This window comes from Pelophylax lessonae (assembly GCF_965119305.1).
Source record: "Pelophylax lessonae genome assembly, chromosome: 11".
Taxonomy (NCBI): Eukaryota; Metazoa; Chordata; class Amphibia; order Anura; family Ranidae; genus Pelophylax; species Pelophylax lessonae.
The window spans coordinates 108,228,720-108,250,124 of NC_138778.1; the positions used below are offsets into that span (position 1 = coordinate 108,228,720).

At 49.1% G+C, this 21,405-nt stretch overlaps 1 protein-coding gene across 1 annotated transcript; it reads right to left on the minus strand.

The window, feature by feature from the left end:
* Nucleotides 1-284: 284 nt before the first annotated feature.
* On the minus strand, nucleotides 285-1,523 carry LOC309566905 (uncharacterized protein; the record flags this gene model as incomplete). The annotated part of the gene is made up of 2 exons (XM_082272246.1): nucleotides 285-1,256; nucleotides 1,446-1,523. The coding sequence occupies 2 exons, from the start codon at nucleotides 1,521-1,523 to the stop codon at nucleotides 285-287; spliced, it is 1,050 nt and encodes a 349-aa protein (XP_082128372.1).
* Nucleotides 1,524-21,405: the final 19,882 nt, after the last annotated feature.

The window sequence follows — 21,405 nt, forward strand, 5'->3', positions numbered from 1 at the left end:
TCGGGAAAGAGAGATGGTGAATGAGACGAAACTTATTGACCTCCTTTTTGGGCACCACACCCAGCGGAGAAACCACCAAATTAGGCAATGGAGGAGCGGGAAACGCTCCACCCATCCGACCCAACGCCACCTCCTTCGCTAGCTTGTCGGACACCACCGCAGTATGCTGCAGTGCGGACCGCAAATTCCGCGCATGAGGGGGAATGGTAGCCATGGAGCAAGGAATACGAAAACCATCTGAAAACCCGGCCTCTAGGAGTTGAGCCGCTGCCCTATATGGGTATCTACTTAGAAAAGGCAGCATCTTTTCCAAGATCACCGGCGTCGTCCCTTTTTTGACCAGGCTCCCCGGAGCGTCCCTTACCCCGCTTGAAACAGCGGGACAACGGATGGGCACCTCCGCAACCCGAGCATTCGTGCTTGTAGCGAAAGGACCCCCCGAACTTACAGGAACCATCGTTGAATTGCCAACAGCAACCCCGCCGCTTATTGACCGACTGCCCGGGGGTAGAAGAACCGCCACCCCCCCCTGGAAAAAACTGCGGGGAAGCCCGCGCCGACGACATAAGCCGCATCCAGAGGCTAATGTCTTTGTGGTCCCAGCGCAGCGACTGTCGAATGGCCTTCCGTTGACGGAACTGCTCATCATACCGCAGCCACGCCGTACCCCCATACACCCTGTACGCCTCACCAATAGCATCCAAGTAAAAGAAGAGAGCCGAACAAGGTTCGGGGTTCTTCTCCCCAATCACACTAGCAAGAATCGCGAACGCCTGCAACCAGTTAGCGAAAGTGCGGGGGATTAACCTATACCGCCGCTTCTCCTCATTCTCCTTCTTGTTCTCCTCCGGCTTGATCCTATCCAAGTTAAATTTTTCCAGCGGCAAAAGAGTAAAGATTTCCACGTACTCACCCTTGACAATCTTCTCCCTGACCTCCGCATTCAGATGCGCACCCAACGGTCCCTCGAAGCAAACATAGACTTCGCACCTCACCGAGTCATCCAACTGGACCGTGTCCCCCTTCTTAGCACTGTCCCCAGCCGCAGCCCCCTTTTCCGACCCCCCTGCCGCATCCCCCACCGCTGTGGAAGCGGCCTCTGGGGATGGCACGACTGCCGCGGCCTGTACGCCAACCGCCCCGTGGGCCCCAGGCGCCGGCACAAGCCCCGCCGTCACCCCCCCAGAAGCGGGCAGGACCCACGCCACCACTGGCGAGGGGCTAGCACCCCCCTGCGTGTCGAAGCGCCCGACCAGCTGCCCGCAGCCCAGACAGCAAGGAAACTAATGCCCCATCTGACCCAACAGCAGCAGGCTTACCACCCGCCAACTGGACAGATGCCACCTCCCCCCTAGTGGGCAACCGCGACCCCGACGCGCTGCCCCCACCTAGACCCAACAGTTCACGTAAAGAATCACAGACAGACACAGAAGTCTCACACTCACCGGGTTGCCCAGGGGTGGTACCACCAGCCGCTGCTCCGGAAGCCCTCTCAGCTGGGCCGCTTGAAGTCGCCTCCTCATCCGAACCCGACAGCTCGCCTTCCGACCGATCCATCGCAGGTGGAGATGCCTCCGTGGAGGGCCATAAAGGGGGCCTGCCCCCGGATGCCCGCAAACTGTGTGGCCGTCCCGTGGAACCCTGCACACCGGTCCCGCCTCCAAATGACTTTCCGGCAGCATGCCCTGAGACTGGAGCGCCCGCCGTGGCATGACCCGTGCCCCTCTGCTGAACTGAAGCCCCGGGCCTAGTGGATCTCGGACACCTATGGGGGCTGCCGGCCAAGGCACCGGAGAGCCCGGCAGCCGCATCACCGCTCCTCCCCCGCTGAGACTCCTCCCCCACACCGAGAACCTCAGGGGAGGAGTCCGCATTCCTGCCTGACTGCCGCCCAGGGGAAGGGGGAGGGGAAACTGAGGCACGCCTACCCCTCCCACCCCCTGAGCTTCACTGCTGCCGAGGATTCCTCCCAGCGGCACCACCGGCCGAAGCAGTGGCACGCTTCGCCGGTGGGCCTGGAGGGTCCCAAACGGGGCTCCTAAAAGATTTACCAGCACGGGGGGGAGTCCGGGGAGAAACGCTCCGGAGGCCTGGTTCTCCGAGCGCGAGTGGAGTCCCGCCCCCCCCGCCGTCGCAGCCGGGCTCTGGTCACCCAGTACCGCCGCGACCTGAGCCTGGACCCAGGCCGCCCCATGAACCGCGGCCGCGGTGCGGAGACGGGAGAGCAAGCAGTCCAGCTCGGCCATCCTGGTGGGGAGAAGCAGGGGACCGCGGGCAGATGTGGGTGATAATGTGCCAGTGGGCAGGGCGGTGAGGAAGCTGCAAGTGCCAGCTGTGTGGCAGCTTCAGCACAGCAGTGGGGAGAGGAAGACCGTGCAGCCGGGAGGAGGCCTGCAGGCAGAGGAAAAAAAGGGGGGGTGCGGATGCCCCGCCGCACACCACGAGGTAGATGTACTGGGCTAGCTGAGGGTGAAGAGCAGGACAGCCGAAAGGAAGCCTGCCCCCTCCGCATTCCCCTAGGAGCCGGGAGAGCCTAGTATGCAGGGAGAGCGGGCAAGCATGCAGCCAGCGGGGGGGGAGGGGGCGGCCGGCTGGAGTACACAGCCGCACACCTGCCTGTCTGATATACCCACCGGAGGGAGATCGGCGAGCGTGCAGCCTGCGGGGGAAGGAGGGAGGGGGGAGGAGGAAGGAGAGAGCTGACCTGGCCGAGCAGCAGCACCGCCGCCACCGGGGGGGGAGGACAGCCCAGATAGCCCAAAGTGCAGACAGGGGAAGTAAGAGGGAGCCAGGCACAGCACAGACAGCAGCAGCAGGAGGGCACCAAGCGCGGAAGGAGGGAGGGAAGGGGGACACCACCTCACCAGGGACGCTTCTTCTGCCAAGTGAGGGGATTTTGGCGCCCCCCAGCAGATCCCACCTCTTCCTGCCTGCCAGCCCCACCTCCCCCTAAGCTAACTAAACAACTTAGGCTCCCCCCATGACACCACTGTCTACTTGTTTCCTAACTTAACCCCTACACTCCCCTGTCCACCTAGTCATGCTGGCCCTATGCTATTGCTCCGATCCTGCTCCGGGCCTCACCCTCCAGGGCAGCCAAAGCAATTTCTACCTGTAACTCTGGGCTGACATTGTAAATTCTTGCAGTGCTCTGTAATCTTGTCACCCAGTCTGACAGTGACATGTTCTTGCCATCAAATTTTGGCAGCAAGTTAAACAGCATGCCCATAGGGAGGGCCCTTGCAGGGGTTCCACCATTGCCTGAGGTACTCACATTAGCATCATGCACATTTCCTTCAGCCACCTCCATCTCTGTAACCGTACCCTGCTCGCAGCTCCACTTGTAACGGCCAGAGGAGTAGGGGACCGCAATGAGGAATTCAAGTACGGTACAGCAGACAATGAGGCTGAAGCAGAAACCGGCTTTATTAACCAACAGAGTATAATGGCCGGAGAATGATGTTAACAGTAATAACAGATTACATAGGCTTACAGCAAAGTTAACTGCAACGTGATACATAAAATGGCGCTCCCGCCAACGCACACACAGGAATACAGGCTACTCTGCTATATGATCCTATCTGATTCCCGCTAACCGGGACACGTTGCTGCAACGCTCTGTCTACATAAACCTGCTCTATGGCCTGCCACAGGTTAGCACCGGTGCACACTCACAGTTCTGTAGGTGCAGCTGCTTTATCTCAGTCTCCGTGATGGTGGATGCAGTAAGGTCTCTGGATCTGTTCCTTGCTGTCTGTAGCTGCAGTCTCTTATGCACTGGTCTGGGTTTCTTTGCAGGTTGTTTATCTTGTTCTGTCACTTGGAGGTCACTGCAGTCTGGCCCCTTGCTCTGTAACTTGCTTGAGGTGCTCTGGGATGTTCTTTCCTCTCTTTCTCTGGTTCTCAGCTGCAATCCGTAGTACCACAGTTCAGCTCTGTCTCCTCTGGCAAGATCCTGTTGCTCTGTCCCTGGATTATACAGTCCAGATGCCCCCTCAAGGCCACAGCATACCGTCCCTTTTCTCAGCTCAGCACAGCCATCGAGACACGACACCACACCGTCCCAGGAACTTCCTGCTTCCTCCTCCTTTCCAGAAAGATTCCCTCACTTAAAGCAACAACAACAACTGTGGCTTATTCTCATTAACAACAACAGTGACATCTTGTGGCTGAAAGATGCATGACAGTCTGTGGGACTTTCTCAATAGAAGTACAGTGTAATGGAGTTTAGTCATTCAAGGGGCTGACCCCCTACACCTATGTGGGATTTTATTATTATATGCTATTATTAATCAGTCTATCCTGTTGTACTGGACTGGACAATACAAATTTGTCATTTGTTTTATAAAATTACTTGAACTATATGGTATGTATTATTTTGTCTTGATAAGTGTGGTGCCTCATATAAACTCCCCTGGGAAAATGCAGCTACTTTTATAGCTTCCTTGTTTTTGTATGGACATTGGGGCTCTGATGTTCATTGTCACCATGTTCCCACGATTGATGGGTGACACCGACTATTTACTGCTGGCGCTACATGCCAGCGTGACGGTCAACACATCTGCTGCCACTAGTGAGGAGACCGCCTTCGCACCCGGCGGCCAAACCTCTCTCTGGCATTCCCCACATCTTTTAGGCAGCAGACATGGCGTTGGGGGACGCCCAATGCAAGCGTTTGGGGACTTTCATGACGGAGCAGAGCCTCACTTTTTTGGCACCATTCCTGGGTTTTCATTTTTTATCACTGTCAAAACTGAGTCCATTTTTTTTTACTTTGTTGTTTTTTAATTATTTTTTCCTTCTTAGCCCTCACTTTTAAGCAACAGTGTTTGGCTTTTGAAGTAATTTGCCCTACACTATATACATTATATAATCTAACCCTGCCAGTCAGCACTACTTTTGGTCATTCATACCTCATACACTTATTATTTTTACAGTCCCTGCCTGGCTTATTGGTTTCTTTAATCTTCCCTTTCTTAATCTGTATTTAGATACATGGGCATACACCTCATCACCGCCAGCTCTGTCCTCCTCACCACCCCTTCGCCCCTTGGTTCCCCCCCCCCCCCCCACGGCTCCCGGGTTAGACTTTCCGGCCAACCACGGTTTCCAGTTTTGTCCTGTTTAGACTGATCCAGTAAGTACAGAACATTGATGGCTTATCTGTCCAATATTTGTCTCATTACTCATGATACAGTCTAGATACCCAATATATGTATATATACATTACTTACACTATGATTTTACTTTATGGACGCATGATGTGCATCCACACCTGAGGAAGCGAATTATACTTCGAGAAATGCGTAGAGTGTATATGATGCAGCGCTTTTATCATGGTTTTCATGTATATGCCTATGTTGGAATTGTATTATTTATATGCTATTATTAATCAGTCTATCCTGTTGTATTGGACAATACAAATTTTGTCATTTGTTTAATAAAATTACTTGAACCATATGGTATGTAACTATTATTTTGTCTTGATAAGTGTGATGCCCTTATATAAAGTCCCCTGGGCAAATGCAGCTACTTTTGTAGCTTCCTTGTTTTTGTGATTATTGTAGTAATGTCACTGGACCCCACAAAAGTGTCAAAAATGTCAGTCAGGGGTCTGATCTGTCTGCCGCAATGTCTCAGTCCCGCAAAAAAATCACAGATCGCCGCCATTACTAGTGAAAAAAAAAAATGACATAAATCTTTCTTGTAGTTAGTAGACGGGATAACCTTTGTGCAAACCAATCAAAATACGCTTATTGCGATTTTTTTACCAAAAATATGTAGCAGAAAACAAATTGGCTTAAAATGTTGAAAAATTTAGTTTTTTACATTTTTTTTTTTGGGAATGTTATATAGCAGAATGTGAAAAATATTGTTTTTTTTTTTTTTTTGGAAGTCTCGCCCTTTTTTTGTTTATAGCACAAAAAATAAAAATTGCAGAGGTGATCAAATACCACCAAAAGAAAACTCTATTTGTGGCAAAAAAAGGACATCAATTTTATTTGGGTAAAGTGTCGCACGACCACGCAATAGTCCACTAAAATAACACAGTGCCGAATCGCAAAATATGGTCATTAAGGGGGAAAATCTTCCGGTCCAGAGGTGGTTAAGGTCTCCCATGCTCCGCCCCTTTTTGAAAATCTCATGAGGGGGAGGGGCATAGTCAATATCACACAAAGCGCAGGTGTCCAAAGGATTGAGAAACCTGATGCAAAAGCTTAATAGAAGAATTTCAAGCTGCCATTGTCTGATTAGCAATTTCTTAAATTTCGAATCGGTTTTTATGTTTACACTATTGAATGTACCACATTGTTCACACACACACACACACACACACACACACACATGATCAAGGCACTACAACTGAATTATAAAAAAAACACATGCAGAATCTGCATTTGGTGTTAACAAATGACAAATAAAATATATGATAAATGTATTTACTTTGAAATGTACTAACTTAAATGTCTTAAAATAAATACCATTAAGTATATTAACTTAAATATATATATATTTATAAGTACATAACTGTTCTCATCCAAGTTGGAAAATAAAACATATAAACTTTAACTGGATAAATGTTGCAGGTTAGGAACTGCAAACATCTACACTCTACACACCAGGATGGGAAATTATGTTTTACATGTTGCTTTTGGGTCATCAAATAGGAAGGGGAGATCAGCAAATGGGCATTCGCTGATCTCCCTTCCCTCCACCTGTTGGTACCTGCCATGCCAATCCTAGGTCTGCCAATGGGTGCATGGAACCCAGGAAACATGGATGAGGTGTGTGTGTGTGTGGGGGGGAGAAGTGGCCGGCACTAACGGGGGTGTGTGGAAGTGATCTGGTGGCTACACTGCTAATGTATTGTTTCCATACAACACTTGGCTTGTCAGGTTTATTTACAGTAAGTGAGATGCTTGATTAGGGTATAACCGAGGCCCACTCTTAGTCTTAAAATGAACCCACTCCCATTCTCTTAACTCTAAACAAAATGCTACTGACAACCGACTTGGAGAAAATTGTGGCCTAGTAGGCCATTTTATTAACAAATAACCAAAATAAACATTTTAAAACATGAAACCATAAATACTCCAGTATCACATAAGAAAGGGGTTGTTGGTCTTGGGAGGCACCAAAAATTCCAATTAAAAACGGTATCAGCATCAAAAATCCAACGGTCCCCAGCCGAACAACACCAGCTCGGGAACAAACACACTTCACCACTGATACCTTCTTGTTACCACTTCCCGGTTAATCCACTACTAACCGGGATACACTAGAGGGCTCCATACCTTAGATGGGTCACCCTATGCACTGTACCAAAAATCTGTTAACGCCTCCAAAGACGCCCAACTGCCACAGCACACAGGTGTGAAGCCGCAAAGCTCGTTGAACACCATCCTGAATACCAAGGGCCCACAAGTCGGTCCCCACCGCATTCAAATGCACTCCATCACCCCGCAGGTAACGCCATGTGTCAACCTCCAGCTCCCTGTGCCTGACCACCAAACCCCCATTGCGGCAGACAAAACGGCTAACAGCCGAGTTCACCTTAATGCGGGCTTTGTTCAGCCTCGCGACCGACCTCGCAAAACGCCACGAGGTCCGGCCGACAATTTCTGACCAAATGATGATCATATCGGGAAAGGAGGAGCGCAGTCGAAGAAAATCAAATTTGATATCTCGGATGAGGTGGCGCATGGATCGGACCCCCAGGTCGTTGCCCCCAGCGTGCAACACCAAGACGCCCGGCGCCCTGTCCAGCCGAGCAAAACTGTGCACTTCTGGCAGGACCTTGCACCAGAGCAAGCCCGGCGCGCCTATCCATCTAACAGTGGCCTCCTCCCTGGAGAAACCAAATTGGTGTCCGTTGGGCCGCACCTCCGCCCGCCTAGCCCCCCAGAACACATATGAATGCCCCACGATCCATATAAGGCAGGCAGCTCCCTCTGTAACGAAAACAGCAAGAAAACATGACAAACAAATCAATAACAGCACAGCCCCCCCTTTCCACTACTTACAACAAATGAGGAAGAACGTACAGTTTAAAACGGTTAGATTCCCACCTACCAATCCGCTTTAAAACCAAGTCATCCACTCCCCACCTGGCGGCCTCAGTAGCCGCCCCGATGCGGAAGGAGTGCGAAGAGTAATCGCCGGCCCTGTAACCCAGAACAGACAGACACCTCCGAAACACTTACCCAAACTGAAACCTGGACACGGATGAGCCGTCCATATGCACCAGGAAAGAACCCCCAACAGGCGGGTGTGCCCCCAGAAACTCTTGCAACACGGACACCGGGCAGAGGGGGGAACCCCCCACCCGGTACATGCGGACATACGTACCCCTGCCGGCTTGGTCGGTTTTGGATATCCACAGAAGAGCCAGAACAACTTACCTCTCCCGCCAACAGGCCACCAGGAACCTTCCTATTATTGCTAACCAATTCCCCAATACGGAAAGCCCCAAAAAAGGCCAAAACAAAGGCTGTCTTGAACAACAATGCCTCGTACTGGGAAGAGCACGTGCAGCGCACCTGACTCACCAACTCCCCCAGCATTCCAAACGAGATTGGACGACGGCCGTCCGGCCGACGAGAACCCCGCCGATAACCCTTCAAGGCCTGGCGAATCACAAAGTCTTTTGTAAAATCAGGGAGACCCCACATTTTGAACAGGAAGGCCAAACCCGCCAGCTTACGGCCGATGGCCGATGCCGACACCCCCTGCTCAAAATTCAAACAAAGGAAATACAGCACAAGGGATGGATAGTCCATACTTACCGCACCTGCTCCAACCCGCTCCAGAAGGCCCGCCCACTCCCGCCATACCTTGGAATACGCAGTCCACGTGACATCACTCAGCGACCGTCTGACCAAACCAGAGGCGATCCCAACGCAATTCGCCACAGTTCCGGCGGACAAGGCTCCCCCTCTTGCCAACTCCCGGAACCGGTCCAGCTGAAACCGAGACAAAGCGTCAGCCACCGAGTTCGCCACTCCAGGCAAATGAACAGCATACAAGAAAATATTCAACTGCAAACAACGTAGAACCAAGTGACGTAACAACCTGATCACCGGTGGAGATGAACCGGAAAGCCGATTGATAACCTGCACCACGCCCATGTTGTCACAGTTCAGACGTACCTTTTTGTCACTGAATTCCGCCCCCCACAGTTCCACCGCAACCACCACTGGAAAAAGTTCCAACAGAACCAAATTCCGCAAGAACCCAGCCTCACGCCACGCCGCAGGCCAACGCTCCGCACACCACCGTCCCCCGAGGTAAGCGCCAAAGCCAGTGGAGCCAGCCGCATCTGTGTACAACTCCAGATCGCAGCTACTAACCAGGCCCCTCTGCCAAAGCGACCGACCATTAAAGGACGTCAAGAAGACATGCCAGACCCGCAAATCTTCGGCATGCTCCGCAGTCAACGTAACATAGTGATGCGGCGACCGGATACCGGCCGTAGCAGCCGAAAAGCGTCGGCTGAAAACCTGGCCCATTGGCATAATACGGCATGCAAATGCGAGCTTACCGAGGAGAGACTGCAACCGCCGAAGTTGCACTTTACGCTTACCCACCAGCAAGCAAATTTCCGCTTTAAGGTCAAGCAGCTTGTCCTCAGGCAAGCGACATTCCATGGCCACCGAATCAATAATTATCCCCAAAAAACGAATCACTTCCTTCGGGCCCTCCGTCTTGTCCGCCGCCAATGGAATGCCGAAGCGATCCGCCACATGTTGGATAGTTGACAGCAGAATGCCGCACAAATTGGACGATGGAGGGCCCACACACAGGAAATCATTCAAATAGTGTATGACCGAATTGACCCCGGCCACCTCCCGCACGACCCATTCCACAAAGGAGCTGAACTTCTCAAAAAACGCACATGAGATCGAACAACCCATGGGCAAGCACTGGTCCACATAGAAAGAACCCAGCCACCTGCAGCCCAACAGATGAAAGCTGTGGGGATGGACGGGAAGCAACCGAAAAGCGGCCTCGATGTCCGTCTTCGCGAGCAGCGCGCCCTGCCCGTACTGACGCACCCAAAATATGACCGCATCAAAGGAAGTGTAAGACACAGCACAGGCTTTAGGATCAATGCCATCGTTAACCGAAACCCCTTTGGGAAAGGACAGGTGATGAATCAGGCGAAACTTGCCCGGTTCCTTCTTGGGCACTAATCCCAAAGGGGAGACCACCAAATCGGCCAAAGGGGGCTGGGAAAAAGGCCCCACCATGCGGCCCAACGCAACCTCCTTTGCCAACTTGTCCGACACCACCCCGGGATTAAGCCTCGTCGACCGCAAGTTGTCCGCCACAGGGGGAACACGGGTAATAGAGCACAGAATAAGAAAACCCAGCCTCCAGCAAACGAGCAGCCGCCTGATCCGGATACTTACTTAGAAAAGGACACATCCTTTCCACCTTCACCGGCGTCCTCCATCTTTTGCTGAGCGTCTCCGGAACGAGTCTTGCCCTGCTTGAAACAACGGGAGAAGGGGTGCGCACCACCACAGCCGGAGCACTCGTGCTTGAAGCGGCACGCGGACCCGAACTTGCACATCTTCTAATTAAATTGCCAACAGAAACCCAGTCGCTTAGCGGCCGGCTGTCCAGGGGAGCTCTGACCTCCGGCCGTGCCTGGAAAAAAGGACGACGACGCCCGCGCTGACGTCATAAGTCACATCCACAGACTGATGTCCTTATGATCCCAGCGCAATGCAGGGCGAACTGCCTTGCGCTGGCGGAATTGCTCGTCATAACGAAGTCAAGCAACTCCGCCGTAAACCCTGTGCGTCTCCCCAATCGCATCCAGATAGCAAAACAAGGCGGAGCAATGCTCCGGATGTTTCTCACCCACCACGCTCGCAAAGATGGCAAAGGCCTGTAACCAATTACCAAAAGTGCGCTGAATCAGCCTATAACGCCGCCGCTCCTGGTCCTTCTTTTTGGATTCCTCCGGCTTCACCTGATCCAATTTGAACTTCTCCAAAGGAAGCAACGTAAAAATTTCAACATATTCGTCCTTCCAAATCTTTTCCCGGACCTCAGGCTTGAGGTGCGCCCCCAAGGGGCCCTCAAAGCAGACATACACCTCACATTTCTCCGCATCCGCAAGCCGAACAGTGTCCGCATCCTTACCTGTAGGCTTGAGATCCGCCGCCTTGTACCCCGCCGTCGGCGCAGGCGACACCACCCCCGGCGCCGGAACGGTCGTCTCAGCAGCAGCAGGCACCGACCCAGGCCCCGCTGGGACCGCACAAGCAGCCACCGGGCAGGGGGGCGTCCCGTGACCCCAAGCCGCAGTTGGCGCCCCGCTACCAGTTCCCCCCCATCAAATCGCTGCACCAACGACCGCAGCCCCGCCAGCTATTCCCCAAGGCCCACAGCCGCGCCCGACGCAGCGGGCCCTTGGCCAGCTATGTGTGGAGCAGAGGGGACCCCCGACCCATGAGGCAGACCCCCAGCCCCCCCGGACCCCCCCTGGCTAGACCCCGCCTCCAACCTCCCAGACAGAGCATGTAAAGCAGACAGCAGAGAAGAATTAACATTCAAGGACTCACCAAGCCGAGCAGGGCAAGGCCCCACCGCCGCATATCCGGCATCCCCCGCTGTCGAAGGCCCAGGAGCTTCTCCCTCATCCGAGCCTGACAGCTCTCCCTCCGATCGGTCCTACACATCGGGATCCACTTCCGGAGCGGGGCTGGAAGGCACCGAGGGGCCAGGCCGACTGCCATCCCCCCCCTGCCGCCGACAGGCTTACGATCCATCTTCTGTGCGCCTGGGCCGATTCCGACAAGGCCCCGCTGCGCCTCCGCCCACCGTAGCCACTTCCGAATCCGCCACAGCACTGGGCATGCGCAGGATGGAGCCGCCGGCCGCTCTTACCGACTGGCCGGTACCCGCAAATAGCCGCCTCCCACGCCGAGCCGCTCCGACCGAACGTCCCTCACAGGCCGGGGCGGCCGAAGATCCCGAGACCGTCCGACGAGTAGGCGGGACCGGTGAAGAGGTGTGGGCGGGACCCCACCTGGAAGAGCTCCGCCGTAGATGGGGATTCCTCCCTGAGGCCCCGCCGGCCGCAGCAGGAGAACGCCGGGCCGGCGAGCCTGGAGGGTCCACGAATGGGCTCCCTGATCAGCGCTCAGCTCTGGGGGACACAGGAGGGCTGTAACACTCCGGCAGCCGTGACAGCCGAGCGCGGGAACGCCGGTCCCCCCCCCCCCCCCCGCAGAAGTCTCCCCTTCGAGCAACGAGGAGACCTGAGCCCGCAGCCAGGACGATCCCCACGAAGCAGCAGCCTTCCAGAGCCGGCCAAAAAGTAAGTCCAAGTCCTCCATAGCAGGGGTAAGCGGCACAGCAGGGATTCTTCCTTCTCCCCAAACGATCCACGCGGTACTGATTCTTCCTTCTCCCCAAACGATCCATGCGGTACTGCTTGGGAATTACAAGCCCCCCCCCCCCCAGTGTTACTATGCTTGTAACCCCACCCCACTCTGAATTGCCAAATCCCCACACTTGACCTCTGGCTGCTCCCCACCAGTTAACCCCTTCCTGTTAGTGTCCCCTGTCCACCCCATCATGAGGCCCTGCGCCTATTTTTTTATTTTTTTTTGCTTCGGGCCTGTCTTTCTTTTAGGCCTTGTTTTCATTTACGTTTTCAGGGCAGTAAAATCGTATGGCTGAGCCATGTTTATCACAACTCAATCACTCCCCCTTATGCTACAAAGGCACTGCCACCATAATATGTAGTACGGCAGTGGCAGCTGAGGGTTTTACACACTCCCAGTGGATAAAGCCATTGGGTATGTTTGTAAAAACTCCTGGCACCACTGTTGTATTATGTATGACAGTGGTAGTGCCTTTACAGCATAAAGGGAAGTGGTTGAGTGGTGGTAAACGTGGCTCAGCCATGCATTTTTCTGCCCTGAAAATGTAAATGAAAACAAGGCCTAAAAGAAATCATATCACTTACTGTGTATAAACCTGACAAGCCAAGTGTTGCCTGTCATATGGAAACAGTGCAGCCACCAGATCACTTCCACACACCCCTGTTGGCGCCCTAGACTGAAAAGCTGTGGGTCCATTCTTTCTAATGAGTGGGGATACAAGCGGGGAGTGTGACACACTGTTGGGCATGTTTCTTGAAGCACTTCAGCACTGCACTTTTTGGAAGAGTTTGGAGCACTGAGCACTTTATATAAGACTTTTTCTTTGGACTATTTGTTTTCAATGACATTTACAATTATAACTGCAAGCGGTGTTTTTTTCCTGTATTCAAGGGGCGTAACTACAGGGGTTGCAATTGCAGCCTGACCCCATGCTCCAGGGGGCCTGTGCGGCTCCCCTTTACACCTAGATCGGAGAGGCAGCGGGGGCAGCATGTCGAGAAATTATTGTCCTCCTTTTTCCTCCTGTAGCTGCAGGGGGAAAATGGAGGAGATTGGTTCCTCTGTATGCTGCCCCTGCCACTCCTCCTATCCCGGTTCACTTGTGTTCTACGGTCTGTGGGCCCCTGTGTGCTCCCCTGGTCCCCCCCACTGTGCTGCCCCCCCCCCTCTGTGCTCCCTTCCTTCTCCTGCCGGCTGCTGCAGGGGATGTGTCACAATAGAGAACCAGGAAGGGGTCGGTAAATATGTAATTTACCAGCTCCTTCCTTTTCTGAATGGACAGAGTCATAGTCAGTGACATTGTAAAAAATAAAATAAAATAATTAAAAAAAATGTATTCAATTAAAATACCAAAAAATAAAAACTACTGACACCAGTGGGTGAACTTCCAGGATCGGAAAGGTCACACTTGCAACCGGGCACTGGCATTCCACCACCGTGATGGCCCTAAAAATGGCAGGAAGGGGGCCCACTGCAGAACTTGTGAAAGGGTCCTGCTGTGGGACCCAATAAAGGGCCCCCTTTATTAGGTGCAAGGATGGCTATGTACAGGGTACAAGGATCGCTATGTACAGGGTGTAAGGATCGCTATGTACAGGGTGTAAGGATGGCTATGTACAGGGTGTAAGGATCGCTATGTACAGAGTGTAAGGATCGCTATGAACAGGGTGTAAGGATCGCTATGAACAGGGTGTAAGGATCGCTATGTACAGGGTACAAGGATCGCTATGTACAGGGTACAAGGATTGCTATGTACTGGGTGCAAGGATCGTTATGTACAGGGTACAAGGATCGCTATGTACAGAGTGTAAGGATCGCTATGTACAGGGTGCAAGGATCGCTATGTACAGGGTGCAAGGATCGCTATGTACAGGGTGCAAGGATCGCTATGTACAGGGTGCAAGGATCGCTATGTACAGGGTGCAGGATCGCTATGTACAGGGTGTTAGGATCGCTATGTAGGGGTTGTAAAGATTGCTATGTACAGGGTACAAGGATTGCTATGTACAGGGTACAAGGATCGCTATGTAGGGGTTGTAAGGATCGCTATGTACAGGGTGCAAGGATCGCTATGTACAGGGTACAAGGATCGCTATGTACAGGGTGCAAGGATCACTATGTACAGGGTGTAAGGATCGCTATGTACAGAGTGTAAGGCTCACTATGTACAGGGTGCAAGGATCGCTATGTACAGGGTACAAGGATCGCTATGTACAGGGTACAAGGATCGCTATGTACAGGGTGTTAGGATCGCTATGCAGGGGTTGTAAAGATCGCTATGTACAGGGTACAAGGATTGCTATGTACAGGGTACAAGGATCGCTATGTAGGGGTTGTAAGGATCGCTATGTACAGGGTGCAAGGATCGCTATGTACAGGGTGCAAGGATCGCTATGTACAGGGTGCAAGGATCGCTATGTACAGGGTGTAAGGATCGCTATGTACAGGGTGTAAGGATCGCTATGTACAGGGTACAAGGATCGCTATGTACAGGGTGTAAGGATCGCTATTTACAGGGTGTAAGGATCGCTATGTACAGGGTACAAGGATCGCTATGTACAGGGTACAAGGATCGCTATGTACAGGGTGTAAGGATCGCTATGTACAGGGTGCAAGGATCGCTATGTAGGGGTTACAAGGATCGCTATGTACAGGGTCCAAGGATCGCTATGTACAGGGTGTAAGGATCGCCATGTACAGGGTGCAAGGATCGCTATGTACAAGGTGCAAGGATCGCTATGTACAGGGTGCAAGGATCGCTATGTACAGGGTGTAAGGATCGCTATGTACAGGGTGTAAGGATCGCTATGTACAGGGTGTAAGGATCGCTATGTACAGGGTGCAAGGATCGCTATGTACAGGGTGCAAGGATCGCTATGTAGGGGTTGTAAGGATCGCTATGTACAGGGTGCAAGGATCGCTATGTACAAGGTGCAAGGATCGCTATGTACAGGGTGCAAGGATCGCTATGTACAGGGTGATAGGATCGCTATGTACAGGGTGTAAGGATCGCTATGTACAGAGTGTAAGGATCGCTATGTACGGGGTGCAAGGATCGCTATGTACGGGGTGCAAGGATCGCTATGTACGGGGTGCAAGGATCGCTATGTACGGGGTGCAAGGATCGCTATGTACAGAGTGTAAGGTTCGCTATGTACAGAGTGTAAGGATCGCTATGTACAGGGTGCAAGGATCGCTATGTAGGGGGTGTAAGGATCGCTATGTACAGAGTGTAAGGATCGCTATGTACAGAGTGTAAGGATCGCTATGTACAGGGTGCAAGGATCGCTATGTACAGGGTGCAAGGATCGCTATGTACAGGGTGCAAGGATCTCTATGTACAGGGTACAAGGATCGCTATGTACAGGGTGCAAGGATCGCTATGTACAGGGTGCAAGGATCGCTATGTAGAGGGTACAAGGATCGCTATGTAGGGGGAGTAAGGATCGCTATGTAGGGGGTACAATCCTAAAGAGTTCTCTATATACAGGGTACAATGTTAAGTACTGCTTGCTTCACAGGCCAGAAGAGAGGACAGAGGGGCCGCTGCCAAAGAGCAGCTACAACTTACAGAGGGAGTCCTGCCCACCGGGAGAGTGGAGCTGCCGCCCCCTGCTGAGGTAAAGGGGCAGGGCCGTCAGAGGGGTGACACCGGAGCTTTTTTCGGACGGTGGTCACCTCCAGCGATAGCCCCTTACACACCGCTCACTCTGCTTTCACCTTCACACAGAACAGGTGAGAGCGCCCCTCTCTGGCGGTGTGCACAGTCCTCCCTGCCCAGCAGTAACTCTATGAGAGAGGGAGGGGGCGGGGGATGGGCACGGCAGCTCCACTATACCGGCGGGAGGTGGCAGCTCTTCTACTATCCTAGGTAAGCCAGCGGCCGTGGCTGCGCCCTAGGCGGCTGCCTATTTTGCTTAGCGGTAGCGGTAGCGCCAGCCTGGCCCCCCCATTAACCACACCCTCTCCTTTCAGCTGATTCCTATATGTGTAGGGGAAATGTTTTCTTTCATACCCCTCCCCCCTCTCCCATTGCTTCAAGCAGAGTTCACTGTTCAGAGGAGAAGTGCTAACCTGACCCCTCCCCGATTATCTCTGCTGTCAGCTGGGTCCTGTGAGTGGAGAAATTCTGACACGCCCCTCCCCCTTCACCACCCCTTCTCCTGTGAGCTGACTCCTTGTCCACTGCTCTACTGACACCGTCCACTGCTCCTCCAAAGGCACTGAAAAAAAAATATGTTAAAATAAAAAAAGAGGAAATAAAATAATAAAAATGAAAAATTACTGATTCCATCTTCTGCCCCCCCCCCCCCCCCACCCTTCAAAAAAAAAATGAGTGTAAAAAATCCAAAAATAAGTAGAAAATAATTAAAAATAATATTTTTAAAAAGAATAAAGATGTAATAATGATACATTTTGACATTGTCCATTGCACTACTGACACCTTCCACCGACCTTTTTACACCATCCACTGGTCCCTAAAAGCATTTTTAAAAAATGGAAAAAAAGTATAAAAAAAATAGTAAAAAAAAAAAGGTTTGTATATAAAAAAATAAAATAAAAAAAAATATGACACTATCCACTACTCTACTGACACTTTGCACTACCCTACTAACTTAAATCACTGCCCCACTGACACTAACAACCACTGGTACCCTAAAATAATTGTAAAAAGTAATAAAACATTTAACAATAAATAGAAATAAAAACATACATTTGTAAAAAATAAAAAATGACTTCCACTGCCCTAATACAACCCACCCCCCCCCCCCCCCCAACACCACCATGAGAAACATTTAAAAAAATTGAAAAAAAATTGAATCGTTAAAAAAAAAAAATACATTTGTAAACAAAAAATTAAACAAAAATAAAAAGTCTACTGGCACCATTCACTGCTCTACTGACACCATCCAAATCTTCCCCCAAAAGATTGTGAAAAAATTATTAAAATAAATTATAACAAATATTTCACATTAAAAAATTTAAAAAACCCTTATTCTGCCCCCCCCCCCCCAAAAGCACTGTGAAAACAATATTTAAAAATAAAATTAAAAATTATAGTGGCAAATAATATTGTATAAAAAATATAGAAAATAAAATAGTAAAAACAAAAAACTACTGACATTGTCCACTCCCCCCCCCCCCCACCAAAAAAAAAAAAAAAAGCATTGTGCAAAAAATTTATTAAACGATCAATTAACCACTTAAGCCCCGGAAGATTTTACCCCCTTCCTGACCAGGTTCTACTTTGAGATTCGGCACTGCGTGTCTTTAACGGACAATTGCGTGGTCGTGCGACGCTGTACCAAAATGAAATTGACGTCCTTTTTTCCCCACAAAGAGAGCTTTTTTTTGGTGGTATTTGATCACCTGTGCGATTTTTAGTTTTTGCGTTATAAACAAAATAAGCGACAGTTTTGAAAAAACAACAATATTTTTCACATTGTTTTATCGGAAATTCCCCCCAAAAAATTTAAAATTCAAAATTTTTTAACATTTTGGCCAATTGTTTTCTGCTACATATGTTTGGTAAAAAAAAATCTTAATAAGCGTATTTTGATTGGTTTTCACAAAAGTAATTGCGTTTACTAACTAAGGGAAAGATTTCTGTCATTTTTGGTGTTTTCTTTTTAACGAATAATGGCGGTGATCTGCGATTTTTTTGGGGGGACTGCGACATTGTGGCGGACAGATCGGACCCTTGACTGACATTTTTGATACTTTTGGGGGTACCAGTGACATTACTACAGTAATCAGTGCTATAAATATGCACTGTTACTGTAAAAATGACACTGGCAGGGAAGGGGTTAACTTTATTGGAGATGCAGGGGTTAAATGTGTCCCTAGGGGTCCGGACTTGTTAGGGAACGAGTGGGGGCGGGAGTGCGCCTCCGGCGGTGCGCGCTCGCCCCCTAGAGGCTCACAGGCTAGCGACGTAGTCCTACGTCACTTTGCCTGTATGGGGCTGACCGCCGCAGTAAATAGTCGTGCGGCGGTCGGCAAGCGGTTAAAAAAAACTTAACAATAAAATTATAAAAAATAAATAAAATAATAAAAAAAAACTATTGACACCTTCAACTGTCTTACTGACACCATCCAGTGCTCTATTGACACCGCCCTCTACCCCCAAAAATATTGTAAAAACAATGATGAATAAATAAATATAAAAATAAAACATTTTTATTTTTTTAATTACTGTCTACTGCCCTATTGACACCATCCTCTGGTCCCCAAAAAACCTTTTTGAAAAAATAAAAAAAGATATAATTACATTGAATAAAAAAAATGCATTTGTAAAAAAAAAATGAAATACAGATAAAAAACTACTGACACTGCACACTGCCCTACTGACACCATCCATTGCCACCCTCCCAGAGACACTGTTAAAAAAAATGATTTAAAAAAGAAAATAATAAAAATAATTAAAATATAAAATTGTGAAACATAATAGAAGGGAAGCGGACAGCATTATTAGTTATTTATTTTCCTTATTTCATTTTCTGACACCATCCACTGCCCATCCCCCATGCATTGTGAAATGAAATAAATATCTATAATAAATAATAAATAATAGAAATTAAAATGTAAAAATAAAACAAAGATAAAAAAAGCTACTGACACTGCCCAATGCCTTGCTGACACAATCCATTGTCCTAACCCCTCCTCCCTGAAAAGAATTGTTAAAAAAAAGAGAAAAAAAAATCAACTACTGACTCCACCCACTGTCTAAGCCTAAGGCACAGCTGTGCAATAATCATGCTGTCCAATCAGCATCTTCATATGTCACACCTGTGAGGGGAAGGGATTATCTCAGCAAAGGAGAAGTGCCCTCCCCCATTCACTCTGCTGTAACTTCCCTTCTCCATGTAGAAAACAGCTGACATGCCCCTCCCCCTTCCCCGCCCCCTCTGCTGTGAGCTGACTCCTCTGTAGGAAGACCCCTCCCCCACTCCCATTGCTTCAAGCTGACTCCATTGTTTATAGGAGAAGTGTTACCATGGCCCCTCCCCCATCTTCTCTGCTGTAAGCTGAGTCCTCAATGTAAAAACTGCTGACACTCCCCCTTCACTTTCACCCCTCCCCCCAATGTATGTAGAGGGGAATGTTTTCTTTCATCCCCTCCCCCACTCCCATTGCTTCAAGCTGACTCCACTGTTATGTGGATAAGTGCTGAGCTGACCCCTCCCCCATTATCTCGGGGCTTTACAGAGAGTAAAGAGAAGAGCTGTTGAAGTCATTAGGCCTAAGAAAACAAAATCCCACCAAGGCCACAACAGGGCTGGTTTACAAAAATGAAATATAAAAAATAAATGTAAAAATAATAAAGTAAAATAAAAATATATATATATACACACACATATACCAACACTGTCCATTACCCCAATGAACTGATACACCACCCTAACCCCTCCCCCAAAAAGCATTGTGAATAAAAAAATAAACAAATTCCAAAAAAGAAAACAATAAAAAAATACAGAAAACTGTAAAATATGCTGACACTGTCCATTGCTCTACTGAAACTGTCACCTGCCTTACTGACACAGTCCACTACTTCCTTCCAGAAGCACTGAAAAAATAAACTGTCAAAAATGCTAGAAAAAAAAATACTGACATTGTTCATACAAAAAAAATCAATGTAAAAAAAATAATAATAATAATAAAAATGTAAAAAATAATAAAATTAAAAAAATAAAACTACTGACACTGTCCAATCTCCCAAAATATTATGAAAAAAGGGCTGTGAAAAATACATTTTAAAATAATTAAAAATATAAAATTTTAAAACAAAAAAAAAATACATTTATAGAGAAAAATAAATTGAAAAAAACAAAAAACAACAACAAAAAAAACACTGACACAATTAACTGGTTTACTATCACTGCTCCACTGAGACCATCCACTGTGCCCTTCTCAGAGGCACTGCGGGGAAAAAATCATAAAAACAAACAACATATTTTTTATAAAATATTAAAAAAAAAAATAATAATAACAAATTTCTACTGACACTGTCCACTGCCCAATTGACACCAACCCCTTCCTGACATTGTAAAAAAAAATGTAAAATAAGATTGTAAAAAATTTAAAATAAAAATATAAAACTTTTGAGAAAAGCATTGTTCAACTGACCAATTATTTAAAAAAAAAAAAATTGACACTGTCCATTACTCTACTGACTGATGATTACCTTACTGGCACCATCCAATGCCCCTAAAAGCATTTTTTAACCACTTTACGTATGCTCACATTGCTGCTGCTGCAGCAATGTGGCTCGTTATCGTCCAGCGACGTAGACCTACGTCGCTGGACTCCTCCCCTTGTGTTCAGTCACAGCGGGAGTCGGGCCAGGGGAGGAGCGGCGGTGATCACCGCTGCTCTTCCCCGATCATCGGGGAATCGAGTGTGGAGATCCGCCCGCTTGTGTAAACAAAGCGGGCGGATCTCCTAAGTGACAGGCAGGGTCAGATTGCAGTGTTCAGCATAGCCGAACCTGCGATCTGTGCCTGTGTCACTCAGTCACCTCCCCCCACACACGTTAGTAAGCACCAGGCATACATTAACCCCTCCCTCTCCAATAAAATTAACCCCTTCCCTGCCAGTGTCATTTTTACAGTAACAGTGCATATTTATAGCACTGATTACTGTAATGTCACTGGTACCCCCAGTGTCAAAAATGTCAGTCAAGGGTCCGATCTGTCCACCGCAATGTCACAGTCCCGCAAAAAAAAAAAAAATCGCAGATCGCCGCCATTACTCGTTAAAAAAAAAAAACACCAAAAATGACAGAAATCTTTCCCTTAGTTAGTAAACGCAATAAATTTTGCGCAAACCAATCAAAATCCTCTTATTGTGATTTTTTTTACCAAACATAGGTAGCAGAAAACAAATTGGCCAAAAATGATAAAAAATTTTGATTTTTACATTTTTTGGGGGGGAATTTCATATTAAAAAAATGTGAAAAATATTGTTATTTTTTCAAAATTTTCGCTCTTTTTTTGTTTAT